The sequence below is a fragment of the Myripristis murdjan genome, chromosome 11 (assembly GCF_902150065.1).
Source record: "Myripristis murdjan chromosome 11, fMyrMur1.1, whole genome shotgun sequence".
In the NCBI taxonomy this organism is placed as follows: domain Eukaryota; kingdom Metazoa; phylum Chordata; class Actinopteri; order Holocentriformes; family Holocentridae; genus Myripristis; species Myripristis murdjan.
Genome location: NC_043990.1, coordinates 6,648,162 through 6,666,446, shown reverse-complemented (window position 1 = coordinate 6,666,446; position 18,285 = coordinate 6,648,162). Strand labels below are relative to the sequence as shown.

Sequence of the window (18,285 nt, the reverse complement as noted above, 5' to 3'; positions counted from 1 at the left end):
TTTCAGGCTGTTTTAAAGGACGTCTGCTCTGCACTCGGTCAGGTTGTGATTGAATCAGACAGTTTTCAGTTTCTAAGACTGGAAAACCTCAGACAGGAAATGAGCCTCTCAGGGAAAAGCTGGGAAGGAAGGGACGAACATGACCATCTTCAGATTCACAAAACTCCTTCATACCTGTTGTTGAGGATGAAAACTGCGTGTTGTTGATGTGATTTGACCTTTTGATTAGAGATTAGATAGATACTTTATTCATCCCGAAGGAAATTCACAGTTTTCAGCAGTATCCACAGAGTACAAGATTAAGTAAATCAAAAATAAAGAATAAAAGATGACCCTCGAGATCTAAGATCTAAGTACCAATGTGCAAAAAAAAAAACAATGTGCAAAAAACCAATAAAACCAGTGTGCATCGATGTATACAATGTGCAAATTTACAGTATAAACAGATGATAAATAGATAATAACCCCCCCCCCCCCAAAAAAAAAAAAAATCCACGTGACGACAGCGTGGCGTTCAGATGTGCCTCTAACTTCTGAAATCTTCATGTTGGGAACTTGCAAACTTTTTTTTCGTAGCGCCTAATGCAGCGCGACGTGCAGGAAGCTGTAGGCTCAGTGTGTCTATAGGCTGCAGCACGGGGCCCTAATGAGGACAGAGCGTCTCCTGACGACCCCGTGCAGCCGCCCGTCTCCTCCAGTCACAAGTTTTGTCGGAGATTTCCTCTCTGCTCTCTCCGTCGGATGGTTTCTAGCTTTTATATATATTTTAATGCTTTGTTTCCTTTTGACGTCAACCAGAACCGCCAGAATATCACAAGTTTCTCCCTCTGTTATGACGTCTTTTTTAAATTTATTTTCAATTTCACCAATCTTGACAAATTCCACTTCGTACTAATGGAAACCACAAAGTTTCTGTTCATAATGCTGCCGGTCCTGTTTTTTTTTTATTTTTTTTTTTATTTGTTTTTTCCTCTCCTCTTGTGGACATTAAAATGAATATCACAGCTAATTTCACAATGATTTATTAATGCGAGAGACTCACATATCTTTGTAAATGAACAATCATTTTACAGCCAGTAAAGGGAACAAGGGAGGATGAGCGAAAGAGAGAGAGAATGAGAGAGCTATCACTGTTAATATTATTACTGCTGTTATTTTTTATTGTTTCCTCTGACGATATTGAACATTTTTCATGGAGAGAGAGAGAGAGAGAGAGAGAGAGAGAGAGAGAGAGAGAGAGAGGCAGCTTGAGGTTGACTGGCCAGGAGGATTTAGATTCTGAGAATTTGGACGGGAACATTTTGTTTGCCCTTCATTCTGAGTCATAAACAATAAGAGAAGAAGAGATGGTTCGCCATGAAAAAGAGCTGGCAAGGCTGCCGAGCTCCTAGGAGGAAAAAAAAAAACTGTTGGAAAATGAGAGAGAGAGAGAGAGAGAGAGAGAGAGAGAGAGAGAAAAGAAAGATGAAATACACACACAACACCTCAGCCAGGATGCAGCCTGGTATAGAGGAACGAAGGCTGGATACTGCTCTGTGTGTGTGTGTGTGTGTGTGTGTGTGTGTGTGTGTGTGTGTGAATGCAAGTGTGTTTGTGTGCATGCATGCCAAGTGTGCACATATTCAATGTGCGTAATGTATGTGCGTGCACCCATGCATGTGTGTATGTGTGCATTTGCATGCATACATTTGTGCAGATATTTGAACTATTTGCATGTGTATGTTTGCGTGTGTGTGTGTGTGTGTGTGTGTGTGTGTGCATGTATGCTTTTCTGTGCATATGTGTGTTTCCATGCATGCTCTGTGTGCTTGCATCAGTGTGTGTCTGCATGCATGCATACGTGTGTGGGCATTTGTGTGTATGTATGCTTTTACAGTACTTGTGTTTCTGTGTGTGTGTGTGTGTGTGTGTGTAAGTGTACACTTTCACTGTCTCTGACATTCAGATGTTAGTGTCCTCTTTGTCCGGGTGCTCGCATGCAACTGTGTGCTTGTGTGCCATGCAGGCTTTAATGTGAGCTTGTGTGTGTGTGTGTGTGTGCGCGCGTGTGCGTGCGTGTGTGCGCTTTATTCTGAATTATGAACACGTGACTGGGCTGAGCATGATGCATCCAGCCAGAAATCCCTCAGGTCGTTGTGGAGCTGAAGTGTTACTACAGCGCCGCGGCCGCAGAAAGAGATGGAAAATAGACGGAGAGAAAAAAAAAAATAATAATAATATAATCCATCTGCATGTGTTTGATTTGATTTGGATTTATTTTTTGCGGCCAAAAGAAGCAAAGCTCACTGGGTTGAGCAAACAAACATAAAAAAAAGGCCAGAATAATAGCTTTTTTTTTTTTTTTTTTTTTTTTTTAAATCAAACACTACAGATAAAATCCGGTGCCAAAATGATGTTATTTATTAATTAATTAGACAAAATTATCATTTCCTCACATTAACTGTTTAATCCCAGTTTCACGAGGTAGAGCTCCTCCACTTTTTTTTTTTTTTTTTTTTTTTTTTTTAAATCAAACACCACAGAAAAAACCCGGTGCCAAAATGATGTTATTTATTAATTAATTAGACAAAATTATCATTTCCTCACATTAACTGTTTAATCCCAGTTTCACGAGGTAGAGCTCCTCCAGTTAATCCAAGACAGTGGAGTTGTCTTCCTACACATCAACTGCCTTTATTTTACATGAAAAACACCGACATGTTGCCTTTTACAATTAAGAATGAACAGTTAACACACTCACACTCACACACACACACACACACACACACACATCCAATGAGTCATGGAAAAGGCCTGGAGGGACGAGCAGCGCCTCCTTCCTTCCTGTGTTTTTTGTCTTTACCTGTGAAGGATACATGTCAAAATGATGTAACACTGAAACACAGGAACATTTTACAATCTGCCTCTGACGCTCCACAACAATCGGACGGTAACGGGATAAAAAAAAAATTGCACACATGCACGTACACTCATCCCAAAAAAAAAAAAAAAAAAAACAATTACTCAGGGGAGTGTGGTTGTGTTGTTGTAGTGCTGCCGGGGTCACTTGGATCCTCGCTCGCCCACGCGGGGCTGGAGAGCGAGCGCACTCGCTGAACTGAAGCGCCGCCGCGGATGAAAGGCGAATGTGATGTTTCAGTTCTCTCACCGTCATTATGAGGCCTGATTCTGGAGCGTCCGTCACGTTAAGAGACGGACACACGGAGCGAAATGTGACGAAACGCCCCAAACTGGAAGGGGCTCGGTAAACGATTCTGCAACTCGCACCCAAACACGTCACGCCGGGCGCTCCGGCTGTAAGCTGAATTGATGTATTGATCGTGCCGGCGCACCCTCAGGGTACGAATCCCATGCTCTCTGCCTCCATGGCTTTCATAGCCAAACAGAAATAATTGTGGAAATCAAAGATCCGGAATAGCCCCGCAAAATCTAATCAGCTGTTTGCTGGCTCGAGGCCGATCCGTCCGCCAAATTTCATTGAAATCTCTTGATTGGTTTTGGAGATGTCCTGCCGACAGACAAACAAAAAGCAGGCTGTGAAAACAAAAGCTCCTCGGCGAAGGTAAAAATAGGAAGCGCAGGAACAACACGCAGGCCGATTGGAGAAAACACTAAACGCACCGAGAGGCTGCAGCAGGCGAGCAAAGCGACGCGTTCAGAGCAACTAAACGAGGCATTTTGGTGCCATGAACGTGATTTGGATTATTTACTCGATGCCGTTTAGTATGAATCATGACTTGATTGCGTTATTTAAAGATGCCAGATGTTTTAGTTGTGTCCAGATTTTGAGTTTTAATGGCAACAATGCCCCTTTTTTATTGAAAAAAATCTAATAGCCCTCTCCCCTCAGACGGGGGAGTGTGTGTTTGTGGAGATCCACGTCGTTTCCTGTGGATGGAAATCCAAACTCAGCAGGCGATCTTTTGCCTTGGGAGTGATATATATGAATTGTCCGGCGGAGTGTTTTTCTCCTTTAAGCGCTTTTTAGACTCACCCTGAACACAAACAGCAGCGTCTAGACGGCTGGAAGACCTCGTGCACTTGAGCAGATAAAACCTGCAGGAATCATCAGCATCAAAGAATTTACATCGACACGAGTTGGACTCCGGAGCGTCCACCTGGACACGAGTCCCGCCCCGCTCCTGGAAGACGTTTCTTATCGAGTCAGATAAACTGCCACCTCCACAGACACACACACACACACACAGATAATGTAGGAGTGTGTGCTGTATGTATATTTTAGAAACACGGACTCAGTCAGCCATGAACATACTATAAACACACTCCTATGTCCTATTCCTATTTTACAATATTCTACCATTTTTTATATTGGGATTGCTATTTTTTTTTTCAAATTTCCTATATGGATATAGGAGAAATGATTTCTATAGGGACATGGAAAAAAAAATCCTTGCCTTCATGTTAATTTCTTGCTTTGATGTTAACTTTGATGTGAGCTGCTGCTGCTGCTGTGTCATTTGAATTTCCCCTTTGGGCGATCAATAAAGGTCAAACTAATAAAGGTATCGTTCTGTCTAAATACCAGATCCCGGATCGTTTTGTCAAGCGAGGACTTGACCCCTTGATGTCTAATTTTCCCCCTAAATTTCCCTTCCAAATGGCCTCAAAGTTAGGAAAAGACATGTATTTCCCATATTTACAGCTGTGTTATTTGCTGTGGATGTTGTGTCTCTGCTGGCTGCAGCATTGCATCAAAAAGAAACGTTGTAGACTACATGTCTTGTGCATCATTTTATACACATTTCCCTTTATTTCAGCGAGACATATTTGGGATCTTTGGAAACCTCGGGATGTCAGACAGAATTGAAAATAAAGATCTCTGGGTTTGAACAGAGCTCGGAGGCGCGGCGTGCATTTTTATCGCTGTACCCTCCGCTGCTACAGAGCAGATCCACAGATATCAGACAAGAAGAAAGTCAGAAAATCATTTTTTTCTGATTTTCTTCGCCCAAATTTGAGACTCGAGCTGCTTTTGTTGCGCACAATCTGCTGTCCCTGCAGAGCGAGATAATGCACGGGACTGCGCCACGTCGAGGCTTGATATGGCTTTCGGGGGATTGTGGTGGGCTGTGGTCAGGAAGGGGTTAAACAAGACACTGACTCTGCACTCCTGTAACACTGAGCAGAGCAGAGAGAGAGAGAGAGGGAGAGAGAGAGAGAGAGGAAGAGGGAGAGATTGCTGGAGGGGGAGAGCCCAGTCAAGAGTGTTCTCTTTGCATGTTTTGAAATCTCTCTCCCTCTCTCCCTGTCTCTCTCACACGCTTGGGCCATGTGCGGCCGCCACGTCACGTGCCGCTGCAGAAAGCATTGGAGCGAGAGAGCGAGGGGAAGGGAGGGGAGGGGCTGAGGAGGAAAGAGAGACACTGGAGGCGAGTGGAGGGAGATAGAGAGAGGAAACAGTGAAGATTACTGGCACAACAGAGCGTATAAACAGCGAGGACACGGAGCGAGAGCGACACAGAGATTTTGAGGATGGCAGGGTTTAAAGAGGGAGAAACCGAGCAAGAGAAAGAAAAGGGAGAGAGAGAATTTAATTGAATTTTCAGGAAGAAAGAGGAAGTGAGAGAGAGAGAGAGAGAGTGAGGGAGAGAGAGAGCAGGAGTCTCCCCTATCTGTTCAGAGCGGTGACATAACTCCCAGCCAGGCTGTTGACATTAGGAACAGGCCTCCTGGGGTGTGTCACCTGGGCTCAGTTGTTTGTATTGTGTGTGTGTGTGTGTGTGTGTGTGTGTGTGTGTGTGGGCACGTGCATGGTGTGTCTGCCTGTGTTTTTGCATGCATGTGTGCGTGCATGTGCGTGTTGGTGCGCTTGTTTGCACTTGCAAAAGCTTGTTTTAAATATACAGTGCATGGGTGTGTGCATGTATGTTCACGTGTGTGTGTGTGTGTGTGTGTACAGTGGATATGTGGCTGTGGGGCAACAAGGGTCCAAGGCTATAACAGTACAGTAAATATAATTTAGACTAAAACAAAAACTCGGCATTAAATGGAGATAAACATAAACAAACAAACTGATAAATAACTAAATAAATAAATGGGCTCTGTGGGGAAAAGTAACTGAGCTAAAACAATGTTTGTCTATTTGTAAAACTAAACTAACTAAAATTAAATTAAATAAAAAAAATGGGAAAAAGATTTTTTGTCTATTATTGCTGACTGCTAATTGGAAAAAATTCCTGTAAATAAAAACTATAAAATTTACATTGTATTGTTTGTATCACACAAGACCAATACAAAATATATACTTAGTACCTGGTCTGAACCTGTAAATAAAGAAATATGAGTGAAAAATACTAACAGTACAAATGAAATTAAATAAAACTGAAATTAAAAATAAATATTTATTATAAAAAATTAAGGCTTGAATTGAAACTACCAAATCCACAATGAAAATTTAAACTGAAATGAAAATAAAAAATTGAACTATGTATATAAAAAACAGTGAAAAATCCCAAACTATAATAACCCTGGTGTGCATACTCTGCAAACATATGTCCATGTCTTAAGTGTGTGTGTGTGTGTGTGTGTGTGTGTGTGTGTGTGTACATGTCCATGCATGTGTGTGTGTGTTGCCAGCTGTGCTCCCAGGCTGTTTGCATGCAGTGAGAGGAAGACTGCTGGACGTATACGGAGCCTGTGGGAAGGAAGGAGTCGATGTGTGTTTAAGATAGAGCGCAGGCAGGAACCGTGAAGACCGGGAGGAACCGTCTCGCTGTTTATGTTAAAGGGAGGGGAGCCCTTTTTATGTAACACACTTCCTATATCACATTCCATTTCGGTATTGTATTTCCAGCCCGTGTTTTTCTGTCGGGCAAAGCGCAAACAGCCGCTGGCAGCGCGCGCACATCCTCTGCGTGTCCGCCTCATTTCCCCGCCATCCATCCACCAGAGAGGAGCAATAACCACAGCCCCGCGAGCTTATCACAGGAAATGAAAGGCTCAGGGCCGAGGCCGCCAGTAATACTGCTACTACTGCTGTTAGTACTACTGCTGCTGTTAGTACTACTGCTGTTAGTACTACTACTGTTAGTACTACTGCTGAAACAACTACTACTACCATCACCACAACTATAGAACTGCTCTGAGCTTATCACAGGAAATGAAAGGCTCAGAGCCGCCAGTGCTAATGTTAGTACTACTACTGCAGCCTCTACTGCTGTTAGTACTACTACTGTTAGTACTACTACTGCACTGTTAGTACTACTGCTGTTAGTACTACTGCTACTGCTGTTAGTACTACTGCTGAAACAACTACTTCTACCATCATCACAACTGTAGAACTGCTCTGAGCTTATCACAGGAAATGAAAGGCTCAGAGCCGAGGCTGCCAGTAATACTGTTAGTACTAGTACTGCAGCCACTACTGCTGTTAGTACTACTGCTGCTGTTAGTACTACTGCTGCTGTTAGTACTACTACTGCAACCACTACTGCTGTTAGTACTACTGCTGCTGTTAGTACTACTACTGCAGCCACTACTGCTGTTAGTACTACTGCTGCTGTTAGTACTACTGCTGCTGTTAGTACTACTACTGCTGTTAGTACTACTACTGCAACCACTACTGCTGTTAGTACTACTACTGCAGCCACTACTGCTGTTAATACTACTACTGTTAGTACTACTGCTGTTAGTACTACTACTGCTGTTAGTACTACTACTGCAGCCACTACTGCTGTTAAAACTACTACTGTTAGTACTACTGCTGTTAGTACTACTACTGCTGTTAGTACTACTACTTCAACCACTACTGCTGTTAGTACTACTACTGCAGCCACTACTGCTGTTAATACTACTACTGTTAGTACTACTGCTGTTAGTACTACTGCTGTTAGTACTACTACTGCAACCACTACTACTGCTGTACAACTATTGTTACTCATGGTACTTCTACTGCCAGTCCTACTAGCAGTACTACTACTGTTACTGCAACTGTAGAACTGCTCTGAGCTTATCACTAGTACCACTACTACTACTACTACTACTACTAGTACTTAACTACTACTATTATTGCCACTCTCATTACCACTGTAACTACTACTATTATTGGTATTAAAAGCACTACTAGTACTACCAATATTTATACCACTGCTGCTGCTGCCATTACTACTCTAACTGTTGTTACTGTTGCCACTACTACTGTTACTGATGTAGTAGTACTACATTACCAACACTGTTTCTGCTGCCACTATCACTGTCAACAACAACAAGAACAACAAGAAGAACGAGCACAGGTCTTGTTCGTCAGCAGAGTTTCACCTGGTGTAAAATGCAGTACTTCAGAGGCTGATGCAGTAACTCGAGTGCGAGCTGCAGGTCGGCAGCGAGGCGGAGAGCAGCAGGAGGGTGTCAGGACTGGAAACCAGAGGCAGATCCTGCTGGTTGGACTGGGCAGATGGTGGCGAGCTGATCCGGGCTTCAGCAGAGGAGATGGACGCGGATAGTGTTACACTAACTCCCCCTAAGAATTGGATTAGCATGGATTTTAATGGGTTTTAAGCTGAAAATGAATGGCCGGCCTTGAGAATACATGATTTTTAATTAACATTTTGCTCCCAAACACAAAACATAAAAAAAAAAAAAAAAAGCCTCAGCTCTCTCCATCTGACCATCAACACTTCACATCCTGAGGAAAACCCTGTGATGGAGGTTTGTGTTGATACAGAGGCCGTTTCAAAAAGAATGATTTCACCACACTCAGTCATCATTAAACATGAAGCCTTTAATTTTGATGAACGTCGCGTCTCAGCCCAAAACGAGCCCGTCCTGAATTCTCGGAAAGCCTGATTCTAGCGTGACGTGATGGACTAAACGCTGTTTTAGACGGAAGAAATTCTGGGAGAAACAGATTTTTTTTAATGTAGCGTTTTTTATGCAGAAATGGTCAGACTATAGATAGATTGAAAGATGGTTAGATAGATAGAGAGAGAGAGAAAGGGAGACTGGCAACGCAGGCAGGAGGAAGGACGGAGAGCCACAGTCTCAGCTGAATTAATGAAAGCAGAAAGTGAATCAGAGAGCGAGAGAGGAGGCAGGGAGAGTTAGCGGCTGCCTCCTCCAAATGGCTTCTGCTCAGAGACAGGAAATGAAGCCAAGCAAAGCTACGCTCGGTGACTGTTTACCCAGCAGCGGGAGCCATGTTCTTGGATCAGTTTCAACTTTTTGCCCAAAATGGTTGTTATTAGGATTGGGCTTTTGCGCAGACTTATCCAGGATCAGCCCCGTCCAGCTGCCAGGGAGTCAGATCAAGCCAGCAGCCGCTCATCTGAAAGAGCCCATGTTTCGCAAACAGATGGAGGAGTGGATGTATGGATGGAGGGATGGATGGATGGATGGTAGTTTGCATTACATTTTGCATTGTCGTCACTTCCTGCACTCCCATCCAGAGACACTTACAACAATTGCATGTATGAATAAATAGATTTCTGACAGCCGGTGTTACTTTGCCGAAGAGGCTGCAGAACGTGAAATCTGACGCGCTGTAAAACACAAACGAGCCACCGGTATCTATTCTTCCGTCACGGTCTTGTGTTTAAGCGAGGGATTCAAGTCTGTCGAGTGTCAGGAGACGGATGTTGACATGTGACGGCCGCCAGTTCCTCATGCTTGTGAAGCCAAGCGTAAGAAAATGAAATATGAACCGATGCTCATATTCAGCTGTTTCTCCATGTGATCTGAACAGGTCTGATCACCATGAGGAGGGAGATTAGAGCGTTAAATGTAAAGATGAGTCAAGTCGTGGTGACTAGAATCAGATGTGTTTTGATCCTCTCGCTGTCAAAATGTGGCCTGGTGGGATGACGGCGTCCAGGACACGAGTTAGTCCACATGACTTTTGTTTACAAGCCCCGGTTTTTCTTGAAATTGGGCAGCGTGAACCTGAACGAAGCGAACTGTGTAACTAATCCCAAACCGAGCGTGTGTGTTGGAAGAGTTAAAGAGACGAGGCTCGCTCGCAGGCACCTGGACGGTCGCCGTTTGCAGAGGACAGGGCAGAGCGAAACACTCATGTCGTGTCAGATTTATTGTAAGCTCCTGGCCGAGGAAGCCGCTCATGTCAGCCTGAGGGAAGGTTTTGTCGGGCTGGGCGTCCCCCACTTGGTGTCACGAATAAATCCCCCAACGTCGCCCGGTCGAGCAGCATCACGACAGTCAGCTGTACGTTCCCTGAATCAGATGCGGCTGTTCCAGTGAATTATGCTGCATTCATGTCAACTAAGAATTAGTTTAAAAAAAAAACTTCGACCTGTGAAAAACAAAAACTGAACAGTGATTTAATTCAGAAGAACAAGGTAGAAATTGGGTTTCATTTTTGAGCTAAGGAACGAAGCAAGAGCAATGACCAGACCAAGAACTGAACTGAAGACTGGACTGAAACTAACAGAGAAACAAGACACACCTGGGAAGGGGCTGGAACTAGAGACAAAAAATTTACCTGTGGATAGACAACCTAAATTTTTGTAAAAAAAAAAAAAAAAAAAAAAAAAGAATTGTTTGAACAAAAATTTAGAAATGATGTTCTGGTTCGGTGCAGGTTTGTGGTATTTTAGTGAAAAATGATGGACCTGCTGTCTGTTCCGGGCATCGTCCTGTGCAGTGCTGGAGTTTACGTGACGACACTGAAGGCAACACGTGGGCTGTTTTTAGGCGGTACATGTAACCTAGCGATGAAGGACAAAGCTCGGGTCGGGTTCGGTTGCTATGCCCCCGTCTCGGGTCGGGTTCGGACAGAAATCTGCAGCCCGTCATTTCACAGCTTGGATGCACAAATTTTCCTTAAAAAGTCGTCGAGAATCCAAAATTTCAACCACATGGCAAAGATGACGATTTACTCGAGTTCCTTCGACTGTGGCTCGTTGTTGTTTCCTCTTCGACCACATCTTAGGGTTCATCGATCTGATTGGTTGATCCGAAGGTTCGTCCAATCACCTGCCGAGTATCTTTTTCAAACGGTTTCCAGTGACGATGTTGTTTCTCCGATGGTTTTGTGTAACAAACGCTCTGGCATGTCCTGTTAGCAGGAAGAGCCTGAAAGGTTGAACCCCTAGAGGCCAGTGCAGCAGACTTTTTTTTTTTTTTTTTTTTTGCCTAATGTAATTAAGTGTTGAGTTTTGAGCAAATACGGCTGCATGTTGGTTTTCCTTTTGGAGGAACATGCAGATTTTCTTCTTTGTTTGCTTGCTAAAAGCCAACATGCTAAGTAAACAATGCTAGCTCCTGCTTGATGCTTTTTTTTTTTCTAGTGTGGAAAACAGATATGAACACATCTGATTACACCATATATCATGAATACAACATAAAAGATGATGGATAGCAGAGCGAATCTTCTTGTTGGTATCCATTTTTCCCAAGCTGACACTCTGAGGGTGATGTTGTTGCAGATTATAAACTCTGAGTTCATAATTCAGACTTCTGAGCTGAGATGAACACAGCATTAAGGCTTCCAGGTCGCAGCAGATATCATTTGTGGAAGATGCCATCCTGATTTCCTGTTTGCTCCGACACGCCGTGACTCCTCCCTCTCTCTCCCGGCTCAGATTTTGGGTGAAGTCTCGGGGATTTGGACTGGCATCCGTCCACTCGCAAAACCGCCTCTCTTAACACGGAGACCTCCACCGCTGCTCTGTTTTCTGCAGAGTTTCCCACCGATCGCAGGCTGTTTTCGTACTCAGTGTGTAGTCAAGTGCTATCAGTCAGATTTTGTGTCAGCGTGGGGGTTGCAGTCCCTTCCAATTCTCCTCAAATGCCCCCTGGGCCGCAGCCTCACTTCGCAGTGCCTGTGCAGGATTCGGCTGTGGTATTGTGGTCGAGCACATAATAAAACGACTGAAAGCTCCCAGCAGCAGTCAGGCAGCAAAAGCAAATCGCTGTCAGCTGCGCTCCTCTGACTGACATTTCCAGGTTTGCTAAACCCTACGACTCAACAGCGGCAGAGTTTTCTCCAACAGGAACGTTTTTTTTTTTGTGATTTGACAAATGGATACGAGCGTTTCTGCCCCCCCCCCTCCCCTCCCCGCGCCCCGGCACAGTGTGTACAGTAATTGAAAACAAGCTCGAGTCAAGATCCGTCAATAACACTGAAGCTCTCACATCTGTGATTGATGAGAGGGGATGTTTGATATGTTTTGCGTGAAAAAAAGCGAAAGTCAAACCTGCATCTGCACCTCTTTCAGTCTCAACTCACCCCGTGGTAAAAATAACTCGTGAGCCAAGCCTCCCTCTGCTGAATTTGTTCAAATATTTCAAATCTAATGTGCAAAAAAGAAGAACGGCACCAAGGCAGGAGGATGGAGAGCGTTTTGATTATTATTCTGTTAGCACATTCTTTTGTGAGACTGATTTCCCACTGAATCGCTTTTTTTCTGCTTTTTATTTGAAACCTATTCATGACTATTTTGGTTGATATTGGTTACTCAGGCACTGCAGCTATTTATAATCTATGGCAGAGGGCCTAGCGCTCCTAAAAGCGTCTTACAAATGCAGCCACAATAGAAGTCTTACTGTTTGCTGCATGATTGCTCAACTAACTGCATATTGCTCCATCCTCCAGAGGAAATGTTTGGGAAAATCCGGTTTTGCTCTCATTTTTGGACGTTTAAAGGAATTGCGTGGTATCCAGCTGGCTGATGTTAGAGGCACCTTATAGATTTATGTTAAAATATTCCTCTTTTGTTGTATTCTGCAACATTAAATGCAGGATAAATACGCGAGGGAGGAGGTAAACAAGCTCTGCCATACCGGCTCTGCCATTATCTTTGTCCTTTGGCTCATAGTGCAACAAAAATAATCCCATTTTGAAGTGTACACAGGCACAGGAGGGTCTAATTTCTCGGATTCGCCCCCTGTGGTTCAGATCTGATCGTTTCCTACCCCTGAAATGATCCCACTCCGCACCACAGAGGGTTAAAAAGCAGCTCTTCCCTGCTTTTGTAAATCCAGCATCAGATGAACCGGTGAACCCCCTGAACTGCTGCCTGTTTCTGGCTCACTGCTGCCACTCGGTGGTGAAGCGGCATCACTGCATCCTCCGGGAAAAAGCAGGATGCTGCGAGAGGATGTGTTTTGGTGGGGGAGATGCCTGCCTCTCGCTGATTTAACCCTTCAGACGACGACGTGGCAAGCAGAGAGAGAGATGGGGGGGGTAGGACGCTTGTCGGATATGCCGGGGGAATTCTGGGTCAGGAAACCGAGAGAGTAACGCCGGCTCGACACAGCATTCACAAGGAAATGTGAATGGAAGAAAAAACCCATCACCATCCCCCATTTTAAATTAGATGTGAACATATTGTCCAGTATCTATGGTGTAATCCTCTTTATGGTCAACTCGTCCCAGCACGCCTCATCTTTGGCCCACTGCCCGCTGGATGAAGCATGTGACCCTGAGCCCAGCACATGTGACTCTGCGGCCAGCGGTCCCTGTGGTTCGACATACTGTCCCCCCCAGACTCTGCACACACACTCAGTGTTGATCAATCTCACTGCTTTTTCATGCCCAGAAACAACAGGCACTCAGCGTTTTCCCCTTGAAACAGCATTTCCGCCTCGCAGGAGAGTAAAACTCTCCTCTCAAACCGGATTAATGACATTATTTAAGTGCTAAACGCCTTTTAATGCAACAATCCATTACACCCATTAAGCTGTAGGGAAAATACTTCCACTGCATATGCAAAAAAGACATATATATTCATGATATACATATATAGTTAATTGAAAAATACAAAAGAAATTGCATCTCTTAATTATTCTACATTGGAGTGGAAATTATGAAAAAATTATGTCAAAATTCACTATATTTTGTGTCTTTTTGTAACATATTTTGATATGTGACAATACATCGTCCATGCATGCACTGTAATATATTGAAAAGTCTCACCACTGGCTTCCTGTATATAGAAATGTATAATTTAATATATTGCACTATTTTCCATTATCTATTTTGGTTGATTACATTTGTTCTTCTAGTTTATATTACTCAGTGCAGCAAAGAGGAATATTAACTTAAATCTTTGAGACTACCAAGTAAAACTCTAAAATGCTAAATATACTGACAGTTCATGTATAGGACAATAATGATTGCTTCTAAAATGGACACCACATGACCTGCTCGCTGGGCGTTTTCGTCCACAGCGGCTCTCGGCTCCATGTGAGTCCATATATTTTCCAGCGGGAGCCGAGCCTCTCGCTGCGGCCGCGTTAATGCCCCGCTCTCCGCCAAAGTTCAACTCTCCTGTTAAATCTGATCAAATCTCCCACCGCGGATTGTCTTGTCATCATCTCGGCCACGTTAGCCTTTGGCCCGGCCGCTCCGCTCGGCACGCGACCGCTCTCGGCGAGGGCAGATGGGCCGTAATCTGCAGATAATTGAAAAACTAAATGATGATGATTAGAAATCGACGCGAGTAATTAAGCCAGTTCCACTGATTTGGTGTTTATTACATGTGAACGGCCTGTCAGAGGCATTAAAGCGGGCTGTTCTTCACCGGCAGTGCTTAGAGAGGGAACCTGCTCTCTCGTTTGCTCTTTCCCTTCTCTCTTGCGCTCTCGTCCTCTCTCTTTCTTTCCCTCAGGTTTTTTTTTTTCTCAGTTCAACTCAAAGTACGACTGCAAATTGCCAGTTGTGTCAGTGAGGGTCACATTATAAGCAGAATGCAACAAATAACAGGACATTAGGGAGTGGGATTGACCGAGGAGTCTGAACATCCAACCTGCTCAAACGTCACCTCACTGACTGTCCACCAGCCGCAGAGCCGAGCCTGACCTCTGACCTCCAGTGATCAGTAGGATCTGCAGCCGCAAACGCCAATCTCCTAGCAACCACATCTGGAGTTTGAGAACTTGCCCGAGCATAAATAAGATAGAACGGCGCGGCTAGAGGAAGAGCTCTACCTGCAAAAGGCCATTGTGTTGTGGGCGGAGGTCAGCTCGGCCAAGGTTTTCAGTCGCGGTCTCTTCAGGTGGATTTGTTTCTAAATGTAGGTCACCCGAACCAGCACATTTAACTTTCAAACTAGTACAACTTACCAGTAATCAGATGTTCAGGGGTCCATCCTGTGTTCCCGAGGTGTTGTGTTCATATTTCCAAACCAAAAACAGCTCCGTGTTCCCTAAATCCTGAGTTCCCTCAACAAAAAGACGACTAATGTCCATAATGCTTGAACAATGACGCATAAATCCATCTGTTTTGTTCAAATTCAAATCTCTGGAAGCACCTTGCCCATTAACACTGTTTGAGATTGTTATTTACAGACCCTGTGTTATCAGATTATGTATTATTATCAGTGTACAAGAGGGATAGACAGTTTTGTTGAGGGAACATTCGACTGAGGGAACCTGGAGATGTTTTCATTGAGGAAGCATAGAGCCATGGGAACATAGATCCGCTTCTGATGTGATGTTTAGCTGATAAGATGCTGTGGTTAGTGGCTAAGAGGCTAAATGATCCAAACACAAAATGGATTCAGTTCCCGAAATTTTGCCCTAATAAAACAAATATTCTTTGTTTCTCTGGTGCAGGAGGCCAGGCGGTGCCACCGGACCCGTCGCCCTCCTCCTCCTGCCCTCCCGGACCCCCCGGACCGCCGCCGGTCGCCAACGGCAGCAGTGACATCATGGTGAACTTTGACCCCGACCCGGCGGACCTGGCGCTGTCCAGCGTGCCGGGCCAGGAGGCCTTCGACCCGCGGCGGCACCGCTTCAGCGAGGAGGAGCTCAAACCGCAGCCGATGATCAAGAAGGCCCGCAAGATGCTGGTCCCCGAGGAGCAGAAGGTACCACATCTCCCACAGTTCTTTGCTTTTCTTTACGGCAGCCTGGGACCCGTTTCACCACAAACACAGAAACACAGAAATACTGAGAGGCTTGTAATCTGTGTCTCCAAAATACTCCCAGATACGCACACCGGGCCTCTCGGTACAAGCACGACACAGTTAACGTGCCGAATCCCGACGTCTTTAAAGCTTTTAGAGCCACGTGTCAAATTAAAACTAAAATCCAGAACAGACGTTTGATTATTATGACCTAAAACTGAGGGATGCAGCAGTTTGGTTTAATGTCGATATCGATATCTGACGTCGTCCCTCTCACAAGGGCCAGCACCAAAATGCATTTGCAAGATGCAAGAATGCAGGAATTGGGATAAAAATTCAGGTGCAAAACATTTAATCTTTCAGGTTGGGCCTGTCTTGAGATAATTTAGTTTAGTTTAAATGTGAAGCCATCATGATTTTCTATTTATTTGCATTTTAATGGCAGACATAAAGGGAGTCTACCGGTCCAAGTCATTATTCTTCAGTCTAGGACGACGTGCGAGCTCCAGGACGGCCCAAGAATTCACATCCAGGATGAAGGATCTCCCTCATCCGTCACGTGTGAGGCTGAAACGCTGCAGCCAAAGACACGGCGCTGCAAACCTTGAACTGAGCGCGCCGAGGTCCGCGGCGCCGCGGCAGCCTCGCTATTGATGTGGAAAAAGCCGAAAGAGTGCGAGGCCCGCGGGAATTGATGCCTTTTGACGAGAGCTCTGAAATATTTTGTATGCAGCGCGGCTCCCCGCCCGGCAGGAGAGGCCGTGATGAATGGCTCATAAGTCAGCGAGCGGAGCCGTGCAGCTGAAGCCGTGACGCACTCGTGATTCAGTGACGGTACACGGCGCTTGCGTCACCGAATTTTTATAAATCAGGTGCACGCAGGTTTTTGAAAAATGGTTTCGAACCCAAGCCGAAGATGAAACTCAGATATTGTTCAGCCGGTCGTGAATAATGAGCTGAAAGAAAAGGGAACTCGGTTCGTCCGTGTGCTGCCGAGCAACAACAGCCTCAACAAAAATAATAAGAGGAAGAGGAGAAAGTAAACAATAATATTGTTTTATAATTTGCAGCACATCTGCCTTTCACAACATGTGGGAACACTTTATAATAACCATCACTGAAGTGAACATATTTTACAGTTAACAGATATTGAAATTGGAACTAATAATGTTTACTTATCAAACAGTTCACTATTTATCAACAGTTTATTGTTGCACACATTATATGATATACACTATATTAAGTATTTGTTCCAATGATACCAAATGATTCATAAACCTTTGGGAAATTGTTTGTTAAACATCTACAAACATCACTTAGATAGATTTTAACACTTTATTAATGGTAAATAACTGGTTTGTAAACTTATTTAGCCATAGCCATTATTTTTATGGCTTTTATAAAGTTGGAAAATATGATTATAATAATTAGTTGATGAATAAAGCCACAAGCAGTGATTCTGACAGCAGTTTCATTAAAAATATCCAATTTTACCATGCAAGCAATCTTTAAAGATTTACTACACGGTATTTATTTATAACTATTAATTTATTTAATTTATTCATATTAATGTATTTACTATACTTTACCAAGTATTATTAACATCTGCAGCCACTTCATAATAGCCATCAATCATATTTATAGACAGTTTACAAACCAGTTGTTAACCATTACAAAGTGTTATAAAATATCTACATCTATATAAAATATCTTTCTATGTGATGCTTGTTCCCTAACAGTTCACAAATCATTTACTAAACATTAAAAATGACTTAAATAATATATAAAAGGTTATAATGTGCATGACAATGAACTGTTAAGAAGTAGTTTATTGTAATAATTAAACATTATTAAGTATCATCTCATTGTTTGTTCACTGTAAGTAGCTGTTAATGTAAGTTTTATTATCAGTTTATTAGTCGTGGTTATTATAAGGTGTGCTGATGTGGGTTTGGCCACGTTCTTTGTCTCTGACTCCTCCTCCTTTGTCTCTGGGTCAGTTCAGTGCGTCGCCTTCCAAAACCGATGTGTGTGTGTGTGTGTGTGTGTGTGTGTTCGGTGACACTCGTGTTCTAATAATTAGGTGCAAGACGATTTCATGGCATGATTCAACGTGCAAAGCGGGCCTCACCGCCATGATACGGCGTAATTAATTAAACTTAAATGGCACAGGATGTTTATTTCTGACTCTTGAGCGCTAGAAAATTTAATCGGCGAGCTCGTTCTAACAGGCAGAACACCTCCGTTACGACGGCAGAGTTCACCTCAGCTAAACCCACAGCCGCGTCTCTCGTCCCACATCACACACACTCATCTGTTTATGCAACGTATTGAATTTAGATACACACTCCATCCCATCACTAGAATCAAATTAATAATGGTTCAGGCCTAATTTAGTCAGTATGGATGGTCCCAGTCTGTCTTTTTTGCTTTGCATGTCTTTTTTACTGCCTGTTTTACT

The 18,285-nt window shown here is 43.8% G+C and overlaps 1 protein-coding gene across 1 annotated transcript in view; it reads left to right on the top strand.

Moving 5' to 3' along the window:
* dbpa (D site albumin promoter binding protein a) overlaps nt 1-18,285 on the top strand; it is a 29,675-nt gene that overhangs the window by 10,156 nt on the left and 1,234 nt on the right. Inside the window, exon 4 of the mRNA XM_030063493.1 lies at nt 15,532-15,785. Coding sequence (XP_029919353.1) covers nt 15,532-15,785 — 254 coding nt within the window. The remainder of the gene's footprint in view (nt 1-15,531; nt 15,786-18,285) is intronic.